Source organism: Myotis nattereri (assembly GCF_964212035.1).
Source record: "Myotis nattereri genome assembly, chromosome: 8".
In the NCBI taxonomy this organism is placed as follows: domain Eukaryota; kingdom Metazoa; phylum Chordata; class Mammalia; order Chiroptera; family Vespertilionidae; genus Myotis; species Myotis nattereri.
Window position 1 is genome coordinate 69979150 of NC_138083.1, and position 22962 is coordinate 70002111.

Here is a 22962-nt window from a genome sequence, read left to right on the forward strand (position 1 = left end):
AAATGGTGACCAGAAGGTAGCCTAAGGCATTTCCACAAGGGTTCTCTATGTTACACCATCCCTTGGTCCAGAGCCTAGAAGCAGTTGCTGCTTTCAGGGCGTTTCCCTGCATTGCAGGTATTCAAGCCAGGCATCCAGGTGTGGGCACCTGTAGCTTTAACTTCTCAGTGCTGCGTGATGACAACCGATTATCCATCCACTGCACAGTGGTGGGTGGTAGCTGCTGCCCCATGCCCAGCAGTTCCGTGCTGCTGTCCACACCCTCGGTGTACTTCAGCACTCGTCCCGGTTTCTGTTCCTTGCAACCAAAACCAGCCCAATCAAGCCTCCCCTTTGCTCTGCCCCACCTCCCTCACCCAAGAAGGCCTCCTGGGAGACAAACCAGTTTGCAGCACTTTTAATGCACAAAGCAATGGCAATGGGGCGGGGAGGGGGAGTAGTGGATTGGGGAAGGTGTAGCAGGGTATTTTGGGGATAAATGGTGATGGACAGAGACTTGGGGTGGTGAACAGATGATGTGCTGTAGAATTGTGCCCCTGAAACCTCTATAACTTTGTTAACCAGTGTCACCCCAATAAACTAAAAAAAAAAAAAAAGGTAATGGGCTGGCGTGGTGACCAGCCTTTGTTCCACATGCAGAGCTCAGGTACAGATACAGCCCAGCTAGGAAATAAGTTATGGTTCACAGGGCCTTAGAGCCAAGAGCAGGAACGCTGTTCTCTTGTCAGCCAAGGGAGTGAGGATTCCATTTTCTGAGAACAAAAAAGTAAAATTAAATGTTTCTCAAGTATGGCAGACACCTGGTCTTCGACTAAGAACAGGGGCTATACCAAGCCAGGCCTTCAGGCAGGCAGAATGGAGCCAGGCAGTGCCAGGGGAAGCCAGGCCTACTATGAGTAAGGTGAGGCGGGGCAGCTAGCGAGAGAACACCTCCTCCCCTTTGATAGTCCGCACCCATTCCAGTCACACGGCTTGTCCTCTCCTTTGATCCTCACAGCTTCCCCTAGACAGCAGTGTCACAATGTGGTTCTCAGGGACTTTGTGAAAGCCAGCCAGTCCCTGCCCAGTTCCTTAGTGCTTCTGGGTTCAGCTACGTCTGTCACCATTCCTCTCAACCCCACCCACCCACCTGGTTTCAATTACATTCACTTTCATCTGCTCTTCCTCCATGGTCTGGTGAGCCTGTATGAAGCACTGCCAAAGCCTCTTCTACCTGTAGACAGTGGGAGGGACTTAGTGCAGCTGCCCTAGCAGGGTCCCAGGAGAGCCCTGACCTCCCCAGGTCCCTCCCTCCCCAGCATTTCTGCAGAGCCCTCATCTGACTGCTGCTTGCCAGCTTCCAGGACAGAAACCCATAGTCACCTTCTCAAGACAGATGTACACTGCTGGACAGCTGGGGAAATCGTGACCCAGAACACAGCTCTTTGTGCCAAAACCTTGCCTATGGAGCTGCAGAGAATCATCTATGATTCTAACCCACTCAGATTCCACAGGTGTTAGCAAGAAGATAAACTTCATCTGTCCAAGCAGCAGCCTGCTGGCTCATCTAGCAGACACCTTAGCTCTCCTCCTGCCCTCAGGGCTCTCTGCCACCCAGGCCCCAGCCCACCTTGGCATTGAGGGACTCTGGAGACTCCAGCATGTACAGCAGTTCTGAGTTGTCGATCTCCAGCAGCATGCCTGTGATCTTGCCCGCCAGCTGGGTGTGGACATTGTAGATAAGGGGGTAGAGACGCTCACCTGAATGGAACAGCCTCTGATGGCTTATGAACACACACCTGGCTGATATCCCAGCATCCCAGGGGCGGTATTGTGGAATGGAGCAGTGAGGCATCTGGGTGGCTGTCCCTGAACTGCTCCTTCCAGACCAGGGGTCCTCAAACTACGGCCCGCGGGCCACATGCAAATACAAATATTGTATTTGTTCCCATTTTGTTTTTTTACTTCAAAATAAGATATGTGCAGTGTGCATAGGAATTTGTTCATAGTTTTTTTTTAAACAATAGTCCGGCCCTCCAACGGTCTGAGGGACAGTGAACTGGCCCCCCGTTTAAAAAGTTTGAGGACCCCTGTTCCAGACTGTCCTCTTACTTAACCTGGTGAGCAGCAGCCTCTTTCCCAAATGAAGCGGGCATAGCAAACCCACTTTGGAGGTCAGTCTGCAGCATCATATTCGACGCTAGATATAAAGTAGTTGCATGGGGTCTGATACAAAGGTGGGTGCACTTTAAAGACTACTCTTGTTCACTTTGCAGGAAATAGTTCCAAGTGTCCCCACTAAGATTCTAGACAGGATATGGTCATGTTGAACCTGACTTTTTTGAGGGAGAGGGGGGGCAAATACACCGGATAAATCACCTTCCACCATCAGATACTTATAGTGACAGGGCCTAGTGGTGGTGGTCAGCCCTTTTGGCAATATGTGGAGGGTCTAGCCAGGCTGGGGTGCTGGGGTGCCTTGAGTGCGAATGGGAGAGATCTTCCCATGATGAAAGCGAAGATGTCTACAAGGAACTGCTCATAGAGCCTTCTGCCTCCATTAAACCCACTGAGACTTTTTCTTGGAGGTATAGGTAATAAAGTGGCAAAATGCCAAGTGAGCTGAGGAAACAATGGGGTGGTGGCAGTGGGGGCCTACAGAGAAGAGTTAGGAGAGCTTGGTGGACTGGAAGAAAAGAACCTGCCAACCACTAGCAAGCTTGTTCGTTCATTCAACAGTTCGTGGCGCCCTTGAGGAGGGCCTGTCACAGACACGGGATGAATTGCCCAGGAAGTCAGGACCCAGTGGGGAAGACAGGGAATGGTGGTCCATTTTCCCAATGCACATTTATTTACCACCTCCTGTCATGGGCGCCGCTGGGGAAGCTGATGAAATCTGGCGACAACTTCTTCCCAGTCAGGGGAGGCGTGAGGAACTGCAACACCCACCTTAGGGGCCATGTCCTAGCAGAAACCCAAAACCTGACCCCTGACCTCCCCACACCTGGGGTCTCTCCTAGCCTAAGTCAAAGTCAAGTACAGCAAAGCTGAAGACACCCCAGGAACATCTCACTTGACCAGTGTTTTAAGATGAGAGAACGGGGCCTGGATTACAGACCCAACTCGGGCAAGGTCACCCAGCAGGTTGGTCAGCGACAAAGCTAGATGCTGTCCTCATGTCTGACCTCCACTCGGTGTTCCCCACCAGGCTAGCCAGATCCCAGCCCCCCTCCTCTGCCCCAGAGCAGGGGAACCAGCCACTCACCTATCATCTGCTTTTGCTTGTGCAGTGGTGCTGCGGCCAGCATGGACACGGTCAGGGGTTCCTGTCCGGGGATGCACACAGCAGGCTCCTGGACCTGCACACGGTGCCGGGGACACATGCCTTAACTACCACGGATGGGCAAGGCCTCAAAATATTTCACCCTGTCAGGCGAGCACAGGCCTCCAGGAAGGCTCTGGAAGAGGGGAGCAGGGGCAAGGCATGGACAATTGGGTGGGACAGAGTCCCCAACAAGGGCATGGTGGACTGAACGGCAAAGTTACACTCTGACGCAGATGTTTTCCACTGTGCTAGGAACCTCTAAAGGCCCCTAGTCCATGTTGCCAAACGAAGCCACACCTTACTAATCACTTTGTGCCCAATAAAAGAACTTTGGACCCAGTAGCTTTTATGGCCGTATTTCTACCATACTTCTGACCTTTCACATCTTGACCACATTAAAAGCATTTGCTCTTTAAAGACTACTCGTGTTCACTTTGCAAGAAACAGTTCCAAGCATACACAGTGAAATTCTAGATAGAAGAAAATGCTGAGTTTGAGACTTTTTTTGGGGGGGGGGGGTACAGGGAGATAAATAAACAGCCTTTAAACTTATAATGACAGGAGATATTTTCAGTTCTGTTTTTTTTTTTAATATGTTTTATTGATTTTTTACAGAGAGGAAGGGAGAGGGATAGAGAGTTAGAAACATCGATGAGAGAGAAACATCGATCAGCTGCCTTCTGCACACCCCCAACTGGGGATTTGCCTGCAACCCAGGTACATGCCCTTGACCGGAATCGAACCTGGGACCCTTCAGTCCGCAGGCCAATGCTCTATCCACTGAGCCAAACCAGTCAGGGCTTCAGTTCTGTTTTGATTAATCACATCCTTGCTGCTCAACACATAAGTACTAGGGGAATCCAAATTAATTTTGGTAATAACCCAGGCAAAGCAAATCATAACTAATAAAATGCAGTCCTGGCCCTTTCCCTCCTGTTAGTAAGGGTAATCACTTTTTGATCGTACATTGCTAATAAACGAAACTTTATAAGCCAAGAAAAGGTCCAGAGAGGGTCAATGTCTTAGCCAAGGTTCTAGCAGCCCCTCCCCCACCCCCACCCGACCCCGGAGCCCAGATTCAGAGAGCAACTGGGTCAGCCTTACCTCATGGGTGTTGGGTGTCTCCAAGGAATATCTCTGTGTCAGGAGAGGCCCACTTGGCATAGAGCATCCTGCCTCACCAAGGCCAGAGGTCTGGGTACCAATGTTGGCTGTAAGAAATAAGCAGGGACCTTAGGGCCTGGCAGCAACCTGCAGCGATAAGGCCTAAAGACGAGCGTTCATGTAGAACCCCCAGCACACAGACACACAAACATCTGCCACAGGTGCTTGCCTATAGTCAAAATCTGTGCCCTTGTTCATAGCTGTTGCTGTGAACCTACTAAGTTCAGATCTGGTGCTAAGCCCCGGCACTTAGGATCTCATTCACTCACACAACAAAAGGGGAAAACTGTCTTCATCCCCATTTTAAAGATGAGGCAATCCGATAATAGTTAGCAAGGCCACAGAGTACGTGAACCCCGGGAACTGGGCCTGCACCACTCTGGAGTCCACACTCACTACTGTGCTATACAGCCTCAGTCAGCCCTGCTCTCCAAGGGTGAAGGGCAAGGTCACCGTGGAGGCTGGTTCCAACCCCCACTAGTGCCAACCCAGCACCAAGCTCCTGCCCCAGCCCCAGCCCCCTGCACACCCACTCCTCTGGCCCCGCCCACACTCACCCACTGTTTGGGTGTAGGACACCTGGGGTGGCTCCTGGGTAGAGGCCTTCTTGACACTGCTGATGTGGGTCGGGGAGTGCTGAGACGTGGCTGGTGGCCAGGCCACTGAGGCAGCTGGAGAGCAGGGGGCTTGTGGTACTGAGAACATGGAAAGAGAAAGGTTGGCAGGAAGGGGGATTATTCATCAGAGCAGCACACCACCCCCTGACGGTGCCAGGGTGAGGAAGGGGAACCAGAACATTCACAGCAGAAAGATGAGTGAATTCGCCTCAGGCAGACCCCGAACTCCAGGGAGGGTGTGTGGCAATTTCCTATTACAACTCAATTCCCATCTCCCCAGAGCCCTCAGAGGCACAGGCATCATGATCACACTCTTCATCCCCCTAGGCCAGCCGTTCTCAACCTGTGGGTTGCGACCCCTTTGGGGGTCGAACGACCCTTTCACAGGGGTCGCCTAAGACCATCGAAAAACACATATATAATTACATATTGTTTTTGTGATTAATCACTGCTTTATGTTCAATTTGTAACAATGAAAATACATCCTGCATATCAGATATTTACATTACGATTCATAACAGTAGCAAAATGACAGTTATGAAGTAGCAACGACAATAATTTTATGGTTGGGGGTCACCACAACATGAGGAACTGTATTAAAGGGTCGCAGCATTAGGAAGGTTGAGAACCACTGCCCTAGGCAGTTTCAAATCAGGTGACCTTTACTCTTAGAGAAGAGCCATTCATCAGCCACGCGGCCAAAGGAGTTTCATTTCTCAGCTTCGCAAGAATTTTCGGCCACAAACCAGACTGTAGATAGTGCGAACTGACTGAAGAGAATGCGAGCCTTTCACGGGGTCAGCCCTGTGCTTGGTGCGCACACACGTATCTCATGCAGGCCCACATTCGGAAGCGGAAACTGAGGCTCCGGGGGAAGTTACTCACCCCGAAGAACACTCTAGGAAGTGACAGAGCCAGGCTTGACCCCCAAACTCGTGTTCTTTAACCACTATGTTACACACTACCCCACGGGTCCCACACTCATGGTTGGGAGGGGCTGGATCACTCACTCAAGGGTCTAGGTGGCTGGGCCGTCCACCTGGGGGCAGGCTGGACAGGTGGGCCAGAGCCATAGCACGCAGCCTGGGCTGGAGGCTGTGTGGGAGAAGAAGACCCAGGTGAGGGGGCTGCAGCAGGAGAGTGAGAAACTGCATCCCCCCAAGGATGTCACCGCAGGAGCTCCACTGTCCCCCCAGGGGGCTGGTTAGTAAAGACCCACAAAGCTGGGATGAAGGCCTGCTTCCCATTTTGGGATGGCCATTATCCCTCAACTCTTTGGGGCAAGATCTCACGTTCAGTCCTCCTCTTATCAGAGACACTGGCCCAATGACCTGGATAAAATGGTGACACGTCCTGCTGAAACTTGTGCCGGCTTAAGCAGTTGCTAACAGGAGCAGGAATGTCCCCATTCTAGGAGCCTCTAGTGCAGCCGTGGGCAAACTACGGCCCGCTGGCCGGATCTGGCCCGTTTGAAATGAATAAAACTATTGAAATAAAAGACCGTACCCTTTTATGTAATGATGTTTACTTTGAATTTATATTAGTTCACACAAACACTCCATCCATGCTTTTGTTCCGGCCCTCCGGTCCAGTTTAAGAACCCATTGTGGCCCTCGAGTCAAAAAGTTTGCCCACCCCTGCTCTAGTGGCTAAAACCTTCTACTTCCTTTGAGCTCCTTTCCCAAACCAGGCCCCTCAGAGATGGTAGCAGGCACGCTGCAAAAACAGCCACTCAAGGTGGGGGAGGGCTACCCACTCTGTCAGTTTGGGAAGTCAGAAGGGCACAGTAGGGAAAAGCAATGCATGTGTAAAGAAACCTATGCTTCCTTTGTTTACTGCAGTAGTTCCCAAACTTAAATTGGACCAAAGGATCTTTTTAGCATACCATTCACAAATCTCTCCCCCACATGGAAGCTCTGTTTGACAGCGGCACTCTTAGAGAAGGGTTTTCATCAGCCCTTTTAGAAATGGGGTGAAAACCACCTGTTGTTTCAGGCAGAAGCAGGCGGGGAACTATGTTTGCCTTGAAGCTCTCTTCCTGCTCCTCCTGGCTGTCAGGTTGCAGGCAGGCCCTCACCTGGGGCACGGTGGGCAGGAAGTAGCTCACGGGCTGCTGGAAAGAGCCCAAGAGGGGGCCACCCAGGGCCCACACGTTGGAGAGGCGCTGCTGCATGAACTGGTTGGTCAAGATAGCCTTCCGCTCATCTTTGCGCTGAGCCAGCGCCACGTACAGTGGCTTGGTACCCAGGATGCACCCGTTCATCTCTGTCACGGCCTTCGTTGCCTCTTCTGGAGAGGAAAAACACACAAAGCCAAACCCTTTGCTGTGGCCACCCTCTGTCATCACCTAAAAGCAAGACAAGACAAGGGCTGCTGGGGGAGGGGAAGGAAGACTCCTAGGGCCAGTTCCCCTCCTCCCCTGGGGCCCAGCCTGGCCTGAGCAGGGCCAGCAGAAACTTACTATCGGGGTGTCCTGTCACCCCACATTCACTGAGGCCCACCACATGCCAGATACTTGACACTCCTCACTTCACTATGACTCCCACTTTATAGGTGAGGAAAGTGGGGCTCAAGAGTGACAGATGTGAGACCAGTCTACTTGCTGACTGACAGCTACTCATAGTGCACAGACCATTCACAGAATTAGGGAGAAGAGCTGCATTTCAGAATATATTCCTCTCTCTCAATTTTCTTTCTGAAAGATTTTCTTAGGCTGTGGTGGGAAGCTGGCTTAATTAAATGTATATACCATCCTCAGAGGGGCTATCATGAAGTGAGATGATAGTCTAGGGCAGTGGTGGGCAAACTGCGGCCCCTTGAGTATGGCTCTTCCACAAAATACCACGTACAGTGTGATTGAAACTTTGTGGCCACACTGAAGGGGCCAAAGAGCCGCATGTGGCTCGCAAGCCACGGTTTGCCGACCACGGGTCTAGAGTTTGCTAAGAATCTAAGACTAGGGCTGGTTCTTCAGCCAGGGCCACCATCTTAAATATTTCCATTGAGGTCACTATGATGAAAACAATCTGCATTTCGACCACTTCTTGGGTTTTTCTTCTTTCTTTCTTTTTTAAATATATTTTTATTGATTTCAGAGAGGAAGGGAGATGGAGAAAAAGAGATAGAAACATCAATGATGAGAATCATTGATCAGCTGCCTCCTGCACACTCCCTACTGGGGATTGAGCCCACAACCCAGGCATGTGCCCTTGACCAGAATCGAACCCGGGACCTTTCAGTCTGCAGGCCAATGTTCTATCCACTGAGCAAAATTGGCTAGGGCTGGGTTTTCCTAACTACTCATACAACTTCACTTGTGAATTATGGACATCAAAAGGGTGCTCTTAACAGCTATATTTCCTAGAGACTCCAATAAAGAGAATTGTAAGGAACATGAAAATAATTTGAATTTCTACTTCTGGTGCTTTAACCTGTTAATTATCTTTTTAGTAGAAATAAAAGCCCTTTTTACCATTAAAAAAAAAGAGAGAGAGTGACTTGTCCAGGGTCACCCAGCCAATGGGTCACACATTCAGCCAATGTACCATCCAGTAAAACCCCATTGCCTCCACAAGGCCCTGAGCCAAGTTCTTTCAACATCTGGGGAAGAGGTTCTTAACCTTTTAACTAAAATAACTTTCTATTTTGGAATATCTTTATATTTATAGAAAAGTCTCAAAAATAGTACAGAGTTGCTGTAATTCTTTCACTGAGCTTGCCTCCCCATGTTAACATGTCACATTCGTCAAAACTACCATAGTAACATTGGTGCAATACTATCAACTACATAAGCTACAATGCTATTAACTAAACTGGACATTTCATTTGGATTTCACTAGTTTTACTGCTAATATTCTTTTCCTCTTCCAGGATCCAATCCACATTACATTTAGGGTTCTTAATCTTTTTTAGGGTCAAGACACTGGCCCTGCTCACCTACTCCATGAGCAACAGAATTGAGATAATTTTTTGAATCTGCTCTATTAGAGCCCATTCTCTACATCAGTGATTTTCCAACTGTACTTTGCTACCTGCCTTGACCTGAGAGTTCACAGATCCACAGGGAGGTGAATGGATGGGATTCAGGGGGTCTGTAAACTCGAACGGGGGAAAAATGGCATCTGTATTTTCATATTAGCCTTTCCTTCTATTTTGAATGTAAGAACAAAAAATGTGACTTTTGTGGGAAGAAAAAATATTTTCATTTTCGTTATTGCTGATCTCAAATATCTTTTATGCTAATTGCTACTCCACTAGATCTTATAGTTTGATACATTCATAAAGAAGCACATACTGCTGTCACCTTAGTATTTTGATAATTATTTCAATATAATTGTTTTTGTAATCCTATGAATTTTCCTTTATGCATTTAAAATTACTCTCAGAGCCTGGCTGGTGTTGCTCAGTGGTTGAGCATCAACCTAGGAACCAAGAGGTCACGGTTCAATTCCTGGTCAGGGTACATGCCCGAGTGGTAGGCTCGATCCCCAGTAGGGGGGCGTGTGCAGAAGGCAGCTGATCCATGTTACTCTCTTATCAATGTTTCTATCTCTCTATCCCTCTCCCTTCCTCTCTAAAATCAATAAACATATTTAAAGAAAATAAATAAAATGCCCAGCCCCTACCCTCAGAATCTACATGCAATTTCTCTTAGGTGTCTGTATTTAGGAGCTCCCTAGGGCAGTGGTTCTCAACCTTGGCTACACATTAGAATCACCTGGGAATCTTTTTAAAATCCTGATTTCTGGGCCTCATCCTCCGGAAATTGTTTCTTTGTTATGGGGTGGGGCCACAACATTAGTAACAAAGAAATAGAATTTCCGGAGGATGAGGCCCAGAAATCAGGATTTTAAAAAGATTCCCAGGTGATTCTAATGTGCAGCCAAGGTTGAGAACCACTGCCCTAGGGGATTTTAATGAGCCGTCAGCATTGAAGAAGCATCCAGTGAGCCCAACTCCTTCATCTTATAGATGAGACTCAGAAGACATTTGCTCAAGGTCACAGAGCTACTGAGTAGAACAGCCAATCATCACACCTCAGGTGCTAATAATGTTTAATTAATGAAGAATAGATAAAGAATGATATAGCAGCCCAACCCTCTCATTTTTCAGATGGAGAAACTGAGGCTCAGAAGGGGTATATCACTGTTCAAGACCAGACAACAAAGTCAATGGAAATGCTAAGACATGAATTTCTGGAATCTGGCATATAGTAGGCACTCAATAAATGCTTGTTGAATGAACCAAGGTTTCAGTGGGCCCCAATAAGACCAGCTGTGTGACTGGGACTGTGTTATCATCCTCTTTCCCTCCAGTGCAGACAAGCTCCAATGGGGTCAGACATGGCCCCAAAATCCAAAAGGTGTGGCTCCGTACCAACTCCCTGAAGGCCATGGGAGGAAGAAGGGGTGTGTGGGGAGTGAGAGCCTGGGAGGGGGAGGCTATCTGTCCACTGTGGGCACCCACAGCCCTCACCTTGGCACTGGTGATCACGCCGTAGGGAGAGAACTCTTTCCTCAGCCTCTCATTATCAATGGAGTCATCCAGGTTCTTCACATACAGGTTCACGCCCTGGGAGGAAAGGACACTGCTAGATATGCCTTCCTCCCCACGCTCCTGATTGACTTGTGTGGGGGGCAGTGGAAGCCCTGGTCTCCAAGCCTCCTGTTCCCAGCCCCGCACAATACCCACGTACCCCACCAATCACACAGCATGCCCCTCACCTGGAAGCTGGAGCCCCCACAATCCCTAAAGCCTAGTTCCTGGACGTGGGTGGGGTTGCTAGAGGAAGGACTCACATTCAGGGCCCTCACCTGGTAATGGCTCAGCCGGTCCTGCTTCATCTGCTTCATCTGCTGGAACTTTCGCTTAAGCTCATTCTGCCGCTCCGCCCACTTCTGGGCACGGCCCACATAGAGCAGCTGTCCTCTCACCTCCTTCCCGTTCATGTCCATCACAGCCTGTGCAGAGAAGATGGAGCGACAGTGCTTGGGAACCACCCCCGATGAGGCCCTGGCCTTAGCCATGGCCTCTAGTCCCACCTCCCGGGTTTAGAAGGGACCACCTGCCAACCAGGCTGGCCTTGTCAGCTGAGAATCATTAGTACCAGGATAAAGGCCATCCACTTTTTAAAAACATGGGACAAAATTTCAGAGTAAACTGTAGATTTTTTAAAATTTTCTTCTGACTCTATTTTAAAAAGGGAAATTTGCAGTTTCCCATATTTGACAATCAGTTTATAACTACCTACACACGGATTTTTTAAAAGCAAAGCAGCAAGCATAATTCTTTCAAAATGGCATGAGAGCATAATCAATATCTTTTACTTCATGTTGGATTTCGCAGCATAAAGAATCCTTTTGCTAATTATGAGAACTTTTGTTTTAGAAACACTGGTTACAACCGAGATTACTTTACCCAGCAAAGCTATCATTCAGAATTGAAGGTCAGATAAAGAGCTTCACAGATAAGAAAAAACTAAAGGAGTTCATCACCACCAAACCAGTATTATATGAAATGCTGAAAGGTATTCTTTAAGAAGAGGAAGAAGAAAAAGGTAAAGATAAAAATTATGAACAACAAATACACATCTATCAACAAGTGAATCTAAAAATCAAGTGAGCATGGCTGGTTTGGCTCACTGGATAGAGCGTCGGCCTGCAGACTGAATGGTCCCAGGTTCGATTCCGGTCAAGGGCATGTACCTTGGTTGCAGGCACACCCCCAGTGGGGGATGTGCAGGAGGCAGCTGATCGATGCTTCTCTCTCATCGATGTTTCTAACTCTCTATCCCTCTCACTTCCTCTCTGTAAAAAAATCAATAAAATATATTAAAAAATAAATAAATAGAAACACTGGTGTCTTAGCCCTGTTGATTTTGCTTTTCTTCAGTTAACTGGCCTAAGCTTACCAGACCCTAACTTGTTAGTGGCTTTGATTGCATGAAGCTCTACATCTTTTGTGAGATATGCAACTTCTCTCTGCAATCCATTTATACTGACCTGAATTTGCATGGACTTATCTGCAAAAATCTGCAAAAGGCAGACTTATGTGTGTACTGGCTCAATAGTTAGGATGAGATAATGGTGTTAGTGAAGAGAAATGTTGAAGGGAACTGACTTTTGCAGTGGTCCGTTCATTAGTAAATACTTCCACATAATGATGACTTTTGCTTTCCTGCCTAAATGTGCAAATATATGTAAATATACATGGTGGACCCAGGAACTATCTGTTCTACAGCAGTCTTAAAAGTCATTACCAAACTCTCTAAGACCTTGGAGTTAATGGACCCCTGCAGCTTCATCCATCTACTCCCACTTGTCATTTTACAATTGGGGAAAACAAAACCTAGAGAGAGGGTGGGACTTGTCCAAGGACACACAAGAAGTTACCTTTCAAAGGAACCATTTACTTAAGAACAAAACTTCAGAGTCAGAAAGAGTTTATTCTAACCCAGTGGAACCTAATACAACCCATGAAACCTAATAATAACAGCAGAGCCCATATTAGTGGGGGGAGATGAGAATGTATGCAAAACCCCTCGCACAGTGCCTGGCCCGTGCTAAGTGCTCAGTGAGAGGAGGCTGTTATCGAGATGGCACCAGGGTCCAGGTCTCCAGCCAGAATCCACCCTGAGCTGAGCTCTTCCATGTCCGGTAATCTTAAAGGGGCAGCAACCATGGGAAGAGCTTTATGGTTGGTCATAAAGAGCTTTTTGGGAGGCCAAATATAACATTGTTATTCCAGCTTTGTCATTGTATGACCTTGTACCATTCATTCACTCAGCAAATATGTATCTGGTAGCTACTGACAGCTACAATACTAGAGATTTAATGGTGAAATCAGAGCCAGCCTCTGCTCTCCATTCTTTTTTTCTTCTTTTTTTAATATATGTTTATTGATTTCAGAGAGGGAGAGAGAGACAGAAACATCAATGATGAGAGAGAATCATTGATTGGCTGTCTCCTGCATGCTCCCTAATAGGGATCGAGCCAGCAACCCGGGCATGTACTTGAATCGAATCCGGGACCTTCAGTCCGCAGGCTGATGCTCTATTCACTGAGCCAAACCAGCTAGGACTACACTCTCCGTTCTGTTCATGTACTACTAATGGAGAGAGACAGAAGGTATCACAAGCAATAACAGGAAGAGGCAGCTTCGTGAAGGAGGGAAAGTATGAGACCCAAAGGACAGGCACTAAATCGCCTAAAGCTATGCTGTCCCATAAGGTACTCAGTAGCCACATGCAGCTACTAAGCACTTGAAATATGGCTGGTCTGAATTGTGCTGGAGGTACCAGATTTCAAAGAATTAAGTACAAAAAAGGGGATATAAAAAAAAAATCTCAGTTTTTATATTAAATGCTCATTGACGTGGTGATCATTTGAAAATGTTTATGTTGAATAAAATATATTACTAATTTCACAGTTTCTTTTTTTACCCTTTTTAATGTGGCTATTGGAAATTGTTTTTTTTAATCTACCGGAGAATTTTAAATTGCATATATGGCTCACGTTACATTTTTATTGGACAGCACTGGTCTAAATTGCAGGAAAAGGCAAGTGTGAGAAAACAGCATTTACGAAGGCCTGGAAGCAAGAAATAGCATAGCACTTCCCTCCCTGCCTCAATCCCCCAATCAATTCAAGAAGAGGGTAGTGGCTGTCTCGAAGGCCCCTTCTACCTCTTGTGCAGCAAGAACCTATAAAATAAGCAGCCACATGGCTTGGAAGTCCCGGAGGAGGCTGAAGCCTTCTGCCTTCAGCGCAGGCAGGAAGGGCCCTGGCTCATGTGACCTTTCCTTCCACAGGCAGCCGGAGCCCTCTGCTCCCGACCTCCCTTCTTCCTAGTCCTGGCCCAGCACCTTCTCCATGAAGCAGGGCGATGGGGAGGCAGGCTCCTACCTTCTGGGCTTCCTCATGCTTCTCAAAGTTGACAAAGCCAAAGCCTCGGGAGTGGCCGCTGTCATCCCTCATCACCTTCACACTCAGCGTCTTCCCTGGGAAGGACCAACCTGGCTCAAAGGGGAGTTTCGGAAGCCCCAAGGTGTTCCCCTTTCCTCCCACAAGTCTCCAGAAAGCCCAGGAGGGCCTTTCCTCCCAGCCTGAAGAGAAAGGGACCCCAAACTCCCTCGGGAAACACACTCACCAAACTGGGAGAAGAGCTCCTCCAGGCCCTGCTCATCTATGTCCATTTGCAGGTTCTTCACATAGACGTTGGTGAACTCCATGGCCCGAACCCCCAGCTCAGCCTCCCGCTCCTGTCGGGACTTGAAGTGGCTGACGAAGCTGTGGACACACCCACAGGGTAGGCAGCTGCCAGCCACCAGCCACCCCCACCTCCATCCCAGCCCATCCCACAACCCTGGGTCACTGGAGCCAATTGCTACCAGCTTCTGGCCTCTGATCCCCTCATCAGAAGACTGGGCAGGGCAATACTACTTAGAATATACCCAAGGCCTGACCACCTTCTGCAGCTGAGATTCCATGTTCCAGCATAAGGTTAAGAAGACTTAATTCTTGTGGCAAATGCACAGGGAAGTCCTACCAGACACCAGGCAGCTGAGTGTACAGGAGATAAGAGCATGAACTTGGGAGTCACACTTGAATCCTCACTCTGCAGCTGCCTAGCTGTGCGACCCTGGGCAAGTTCCTTAACCTCTCTGAGTCTCAGTGCTCATTCCTGTAAAACTGGGGATCAAACTCACACCACAGGGATTTGCTCATTCATTTACCACGTACACTGGGGAAACAGTAGTGGGAGAACCAGACATAATCCATGCTAGTGCTGCTGTGGGGAAACTGAAATAACTTAAATACAATATTCACTTTAAAAATTGTAATCTCCAAGTTCATGTCAACACACCTAGGAAAGTATCGTAGATTAAGAAAACAAACAAACCAACAAAAACTGCTGTGGCCAGTTGGCTCAGTTGGGTGAGCGTTTGTCCCATGCACCAAGAGGTCAACCGTTCAATTACCCGGTCAGGGTACATGCCCAGGTTGCAGGCTCCAGTAGGGGGCATGCAGGAGGCAGCTGATTAATGTTTCTCTCTCTCTCCCCCCTTCCTCTCTCTCTAAAATCAATGAAACCATATTCTTTTTTAAAAAATATATTTTATTGATTTTCCACAGAGAGGAAGGGAGAGGGACAGAGAGTTAGAAACATCGATCAGCGAGAAACACCAACCAGCTGCCTCCTGCACGCCCCCTACTGGGGATGTGCCCGCAACCCAGGTACATGCCCTTGACCGGAATCGAACCTGGGACCCTTGAGTCTGCAGGCTGACGCTCTATCCACTGAGCCAAGCCGGTTAGGGCAAAGCATATTCTTTAATAAAAGAAAAATACAAAACAAAACCAAGCATAAGAAAATTTGATAGTATCTATAGCACGTTTAGCACAAACAAGTTGTAGCTGGCACTAACACTTGAAGAAAACTGAGTGGCAAAGGTAAACCTGGACACATGGTAGCTAACAGAATAACATCCTTCTGGGAAAAGCCCACCACTGTTCAGTTGACAGAAGCTTCCCCTGGGAAACCCTGGACAGAGTGACTCTCCAGGCATCTCCCAGCTCAAAGCCACCATCGCTCCATAGTACTGAGCATGGGGCTGAGCCTTCAGAAGCACAGAAGCAAAACTGGGGGAGGGGCACTGCCAGAAGAGATTCTCTCCAGCATCTGCATCTCAATTTTCCCATCTGTGAAGTGGGGATGATGCCAAACTGATATGTATGAAGATGGCCGGCTAAGCATATGCCTACTTTCCCACCCATCCCAAAATCCCATGAAATAACACAAAAGGCTTAAGAAAAAAATGCACAGGCATGCTGAGAAGGCCGAGTCCATTGATGATCTGGCCATTCCTTCAGAGTCATCACTTCATTGACTCCTCAGAAAAATCCTCTAAGCACGTATCAGCAGTCCCATTCTTACTGGAGGAAAGGGAGTCCTTGAGAGCTTAAGCCCCTCTTCCGAGGTCACACTGCCAGGAAGAATACCGGCTGCTGCTCAGTGCCTGGTGCCCTTAGATCAGTGGTTCTCAACCTTCTGGCCCTTTCAATACAGTTCCTCATGTTGCGACCCAACCATAAAATTATTTTCGTTGCTACTTCATAACTGTAATGTTGCTACTGTTATGAATCGTAATGTAAATATCTGATATGCAGGATGGTCTTGGGCGACCCCTGTGAATGGGTCGTTCGACCGCCAAAGGGGTCGCGACCCACAGGTTGAGAACCGCTGCCTTAGATGGTGGTGGGGAGCATGGGTCCCCAGTTGGTGATGCTATGACTCTGTCCCTCCGGCTTCGGTCCACCCCTCTGCCAGCCACTCACACTTTGCGGTTATTCAGCAGCATCCCATTCATGGTGCTGATGGCCTGCTGCGCAGCCTCACGGGTCTCAAAATGGACAAAGCCAAAGCCTCGGGAGCCGTGGTCATCACACACCACCTGGGCCACAGAGAAAAAGAACAAGAAGAGCATCCAACAGGGGGTTCCGGTAGAACAGCTAATATCTGAGCGCTCGCTCTGTGACTGTGACAGACAGTTCTATGTCACACAACAACTCCATTCTAGAGGTGGGAAACTAAAGCTCAGAGGGGTTGATCCACTTGCTTAAGCTCACACAGTACCGTCCTCAAATTGAACGCAGGTCTTCTATACCACAGACAAGTTTTTAATTATCTTCCTAAGGTAATGGGCAAGAGGATCAGATTCAATCTCCTATTCCTGCATCCCTGTTTCTAACAGCAACTTAGAAAAACCTCTTGAGTATCCATCAAGAGGCGATTGGCTACATAAGTTACAGTACATTCGTGCTAGTGTGCAGCTGAGGAGAACATGGTAGATTATATGGCTGCCGCAGAGTGATGTGGAGGGTATATCATTAAGCAGGGAGGAAATCAAGCCCAATTGGGTGAAAGTGAGCATCTACACAGGGAAAATTTTAAACAGAAACACAGAAAACTGTTAATAATGGTTATTTCTGGGGACTAGGGTTGAAAGGGATGGAGCCTTCTTTTCCACTTCATTCCTTTTCACATTGTTTAAACTTCATCAATTATGTACTGTTTCAACAACAGACTTGTTTTAATTTTGTAAAAGACCCACAAACATCCTACCTCTATTTCGTGAGCCCCCTGACTCAAATGAGAAGGACAGAGCTTGAGAATGGGAAAAATCCTCAGGTCATGTAGTTCCCATCCCTCTGGTTGAACTTGCACGAAGGCCACTAATGCCCATTTCAGGGTGTCCCTAGCTCCACCCACCCTGCAGCCGGTGCCCCAGCTCAATGAAGTGGCCTTTGCCTAGATGACCACCCCAGCCTCCCAACCCAACTTGCATGCTGACCCCTGGGATGCTTTCTCTAAAATGGAACTGTGACGGTGTCCCATTGGGACCTCACTTCCAGTAGCTCCAGCTGTCCACAGAACTAGATCAACTTGACATTTGAGGCTCTTTAACACATTGTTTGCGAGTAGTTTTCATCGCGTGCTAACAGGTGGCACAGGCCATTTTTGCTAATTTTTCGCGCAAATGGCAACATTCAGTAAAATTATGATAACTTTAGTTTACGTATTTATACGTTACCCGCATTCTACCGCTAGTCTATAAAAAACGTATAAATACGTTTCCCGCATACAATGTGTTAATTGGCCCTGCACTAGTATTCGTCCAAATCTAGGCCCAGCATACCCTCCTCCACTCTCCAGCCCCAAACAGGGTCCCCCACTTTCAATTCAAGCCCCAGCTTCCTTTCAAATTCAACCACGTTGACTGGGTCCCCGTTTTGGGGCCAAATACCTGCTAAGGGTATTGCATACTTACCTTGTTGTAGTAACCATAAGAACCCTTTCAAGAAATTCTTTTTTTTTGGTATTATTATTTATGATCAATTTTTAAAAATTTATCTTTATTGTTGAAAGTATTACAGATGTCCCCTTTGTGTTTTTTCCCCCCCATTGATCCCCTCCTCCCTGAACCCACCCCTCCCAGGCCTTCACCACACTATTGTCTGTGTCCATCGGCTATGCATATATGCATATAAATTCCCCCTGGTTAACCTCTGCCCACCCATCTCTGCCTTCCCGCTGAAATTCATCAGTCTGTTCCCTGTTTCTATGTCTCTAGATCTATTTTGTTCATCAGTTTATTTTCTTCATTAGATTCCACATATGAGTGAGACCATGTGACACTTATCTTTCTCTGACTGAGTTATTTCCCTTAGCATAATACTCTCCAGGTCCATCCATGCTGTTGCAAATGGTAAGAGTTCCTTCTTTCTTACCGCCGTGTAGTATTCCATTGTGTAGATGTACCACAGCTTTTTTATTCACTCATCTGCTGATGGGCACTTAGGCTGTTTCCAAATCTTGGCTATTGTAAATTATGCTGCTATGAACATGGGGTGCATACATTCTTTCTGATTGGTGTTGGAAGAATCACAATACCAGATATCAAGTTATACTACAAGGCTACTGTATTCAAAACAGCCTATACTGGCACAAGAACAGGCATATAGATCAGTGGAACAGAACAGAGACTCCAGATATTGATGCAAGCCATTATGCTCAATTAATATTTGACAAAGGAGGCAAGAGCATGCAATGGAGTCAAGACTGTCTCTTCAATAAATGGTGTTGGGAAATGGACAGGTACATGCAAAAAAGAAAAAATGAAACTAGACCACCAACTTACACCATACACAAGAATAAACTCAAAACGGATAAAGGACTTAACTGTAAGTCATGAAACCATAAAAATCCTAGAAGAAGAAACCATAGGCAGTAAAATCTCAGACATCTCTTGTAGCAATATATTTACCAATACATCTCCTAGGACAAAGGAAACCAAGGAGAAAATAAACAAATGGTACTACATCAAAATAAAAAGTTTCTGCACAGCAAAAGAAACATCAACAAAATGAAAAGAGAGTCCATTGCATGGGAGAATATATTTGCCAAGGATACATCTGATTAAAGAGTTAATTTCCAAAATATATAAGGAACTCATACAACTTAACCAAAGGAAGACAAACAACCCAATTCAAAAATGGGCAAAGGACCTAAATAGATACTTCTCCAAAGTGGACATACAGAAGGCAAGAGACATATGAAAAAATGCTCCAAGTCACTAATCATCTGAGAGATGCAAATTAAAACAACAATGAGGTATCACCTCACACCTGTCAGAATGGCTATCAACAACAAATCAACAGTGTTGGCGATGTAGAGAAAAGGGAACCCTAGTCCACTGCTGGTGGGAATGCAGACTGGTGCAGCCACTGTGGAAAACAGTATGGCGTTTCCTATTAAAGTTAAAAATGGAACTCCCATTTGACTCTTTCAGGAAATTCTTAAACTCTTAAAGTGTCAGCTGACTGGGGAAAATGGAACTAAATATTTATTGAGCCATCTACTATGTGCCAATCTTATTCTAGGTACCAGGATACAAAGGTAAATAAAAACAAGACCATTACTCTTATGGAACTTCCACTCTATTATAAGAGAAATCTTAAAAACAAGATGTGGCCATTGATTGCAATGATGACCTCAATTAACGGCCTTCCTATAGCCACACTCGTTGTCCTATAATTTCTATGTCCTCTCTGAATCGGGTCTTGTGACTTGCTTGGCAAATAGAATGCATTGGAAGTGACTGTGTGCCAGTTCCAAGCTTAGATCGCAAGAGGCCTGGTGAGCTTCCACTCTGTCTTCCAGGCCCCCGCCATTGCCACGGGCTAGCCTGCTGGAGGATGAAAGACCATAGGGAGGAAAGCTGAGGTGTGCCAGCGAACAGCCAACCACTGCCTAGAAGCAGAGCCACCCAGCTCTCCGTAGGCACGTGAAGGAGCCCAGCCAAGGCCAGACCTGTTCAGCTGAGCTCAGCCCAAATCACCACCTGCAGAATTATAAGCTAAGTAATGGCTGCTGACAGTGACTCAGCTTTGGGGTGGTTACACAGCAAGAGCAGACTGAAACACAGGCGGCCTCTGATAGGTATGTGAAGATGAAACTGAAAGCATTACTTCCATTCCGGTCCTTGCTGAACTTAGAGCTTAACTGAAAAGACCTCATATACTATAAAGTGAGGTGCTGCTTGGAATACCTCTACCACACAGGTACTCGACCCAGACCCCCTCAAGAGGGCACACCAACCTTGCAAGACAGGATGTTTCCAAAGGTGGAGAAGGTATCATATAAGGCCTTGTTGTCAATGGACTCCTCCAGGTTCTTGATGAAGATGTTGCCCACACCCGACTTTCGAAGTCCTGGGTCTCGCTGGGACCACATGATGCGAATGGGTTGGCCTTTGATAACCTCAAAGTTCATTGTATCCAGTGCCAGCTCCGCTGGACAGAAGGAGAAGAGAAAGGAGCAAGTTAAGGGACTCCCTGAGCCCTCAGATGCTTACTGGTAATTGGGAGCCTCCTTCCAAAAAAAAAAAAAAAGAGCCAGTGTCTGGGTCTCACTGGAGATAGAGCCTGAAGGCTCAGGAGGGATAAGAGTTAGTGTATGGAACTCCTCCCACTTTTTAGCATCTCATTCAACTCCTCACTATAGCCCTGTGAGCATGGATTTCTACCCCCATTTTACAGAAGGGAAAACTGAGATTCAGAAAGGGGAAAGATCAGTGGCAGAGCCAGGTCTACTGTGGTCTCTAAAGCACACCGAGTAGATAAAAATGTAAAGGAGGGCCTCTGTGACAAACGGTGGCGGCAGCACTCAGAGGAAATTCAAGCTCAGAGGTGCTGAGCAGCAGAGTTGAGATTTGATCCCAAGTAGTAGGATGTTGGGGGAAGCAAACATCACCTCTCTGAGCTGGTTTCTGCCTCAAAAAGTAGTGATGATGATGATGATGATGATGATATTAACCACCCTTTCACACCTACCTCTAGGTTGTTGGACAGGCTGAAAATTAAATAAGGTATGCAAGGTGCCGCCCTAGCCGGGTTGGCTCAGTGGACACAGCGTCAGCCTGCGGACTGGGAGGTCCTGGGTTTGATTCCGGCAAAAGGCACATGCCAGGGTTGTGGGCTCGATCCCCACTAGGGGGCGTGCAGGAGGAAGCCAATCAGTGATTCTCTCTCATCATTGATGTTTCTATCTCTCCCTCTCCCTTCTTCTCTGAAATCAATAAAGAAATATATATATATTTTTAAAAAGGTATGCGAGGTGCCTTGTCCTTAGCACCTGGCACAAAACAGATGGTTGGCAAAAGGCAGTGTGTCTGAAAACAGCAGCCTATGCCTGTCCTCTTGGACTGCTATGGCCTTTACCTCTGCCCGGTAACATGCTGTCCCCTCCTTAAAGGATTCCTCTACCTTCAGAGGCATGGACAGGAACTGTGCAGAACTCAGTGGAGTCTGGTTTTTCCATCGAGTTCTACCAATGAACACCCAGGGCTAAACCCCTTCTCTCTGGAGCTCAGCTCCCCCATCTATGAAGTCTGGCCAAAGGTCAGGTGTGCAGAACTTGGAGAAAGCTGGAAATGGCAGTGGGTGGGGAAAGCAGAGCAAAGGAGAAGTCCCCTGGGAATCCAGCTCAGTCATCCCCTGGGAAACAGGCTGAACCACCCCAGCAAACCCCCAGCTGGAGGGGAACCTCCCCATCCACCCAGCAGACGCAGAGTAAGCCTTTTTGGGTTGTTTCTGGAGTCTTGCACCTGAATGCTGGTTACTTTTTTTTTTCTTAGGTTACACTTATTGAGCCCATGCAGTGGTTCTCAAACCTTCTGGCCCTTTAAATACAGTTCCTCATGTTGTGACCCAACCATAAAATAATTTTCGTTGCTACTTCATAACTGTAATGTTGCTACTGTTATGAATCGTCATGTAAATATCTGATATGCAGGATGGTCTTAGGCGACCCCTGTGAAAGGGTCGTTCAACCGCCAAAGGGGTCGCGACCCACAGATTGAGAACCGCTGTAACTGGAGAGCCTTCATAGACAGTTTTCCTTCCAAGCCTTAGCTCCCATTTCACAGATGAAGTGTCAAGTGTGAACTTTTGCTCAAGCTCACACCCTAGTGGAAAAACTTGAACAAAACCGGGGCTCTTAAACTCTCACCAGAGGTGTGGGCACACCCACCCCGCAAGCGCTAATCAATCCCATCAGCTCTGAGAAACGGGTTGTGGAGCCTAAGGTGGAGGCGGTTTTTCTGGGCTTGCCAAGGGAAAAGCGCCTGGTGCAGACCTGGTGTCAGCAGCCGGGAGAGCCCGAGCCCCACCCAGCTCCCCTGGCTTCCCTACTCGTTACCTATGTCGCCTCCCACATCGTCCTCACCAGGTGCTTTGAATTTTCTCCTCCTCCCAACCCCTCTATCAAGCAGGTCCGCTCCCCATTTTTCAGAAAGGCAAGGGAAGATCAGAATGGTTGAGTAATTTGCTCAAAGTCACACAGCTGCTGGCTTCCTAATCCTACGGTTGCCTGGCCCTAAAGCCCTTGGATGTTTCCACTCGGCCTTAATGTCTCCCCTCTACAAACTGGAGCACCAGGAAAACACACAGTAGGCACACACTAATCGCTAGCTCCTGCTCAGGGCCTCAGGGGGCTCTCTGGACCCGTTTCCCTGGCTGCAAAACTGAAGCTGCAGGAGCAGAGATGGCAGAGCGGACGGCCGAGATGCCGTGGGTGCACCGTGCGCCAGTCCGTCCGTCCCCATCCCCCGGCTCACCGTCGGCCGGCTGCTGGAAGTTGATGTAGGCATAGCCCAGCGAGCGGCGGGTGGCCACGTCGCGGCACACGCGGATGGACAGGATGGGCCCGGCAAGCGAGAACTTCTCGTACAGCATAGCCTCGGTCACGTCAGGGTGCAGGTCGCCCACGTAGAGCGAGGCCAGCGGGAAGCCCGGGCCGCTGGCGCTCATGGTGGGC

At 47.8% G+C, this 22962-nt stretch overlaps 1 protein-coding gene across 1 annotated transcript; it reads right to left on the minus strand.

Moving 5' to 3' along the window:
* Positions 1 to 1135: 1135 nt before the first annotated feature.
* PABPC1L (poly(A) binding protein cytoplasmic 1 like) lies at positions 1136 to 22955 on the minus strand (the record flags this gene model as incomplete). Its single annotated transcript, XM_081096569.1, has 14 exons — positions 1136 to 1213; positions 1610 to 1740; positions 3245 to 3338; positions 4409 to 4515; positions 5026 to 5163; positions 6096 to 6180; positions 7163 to 7432; positions 10561 to 10656; positions 10899 to 11045; positions 13989 to 14083; positions 14233 to 14372; positions 16422 to 16537; positions 20245 to 20438; positions 22763 to 22955. 14 exons carry the CDS (start codon positions 22953 to 22955, stop codon positions 1136 to 1138), a joined length of 1884 nt encoding a protein of 627 aa, XP_080952695.1.
* Positions 22956 to 22962: the final 7 nt, after the last annotated feature.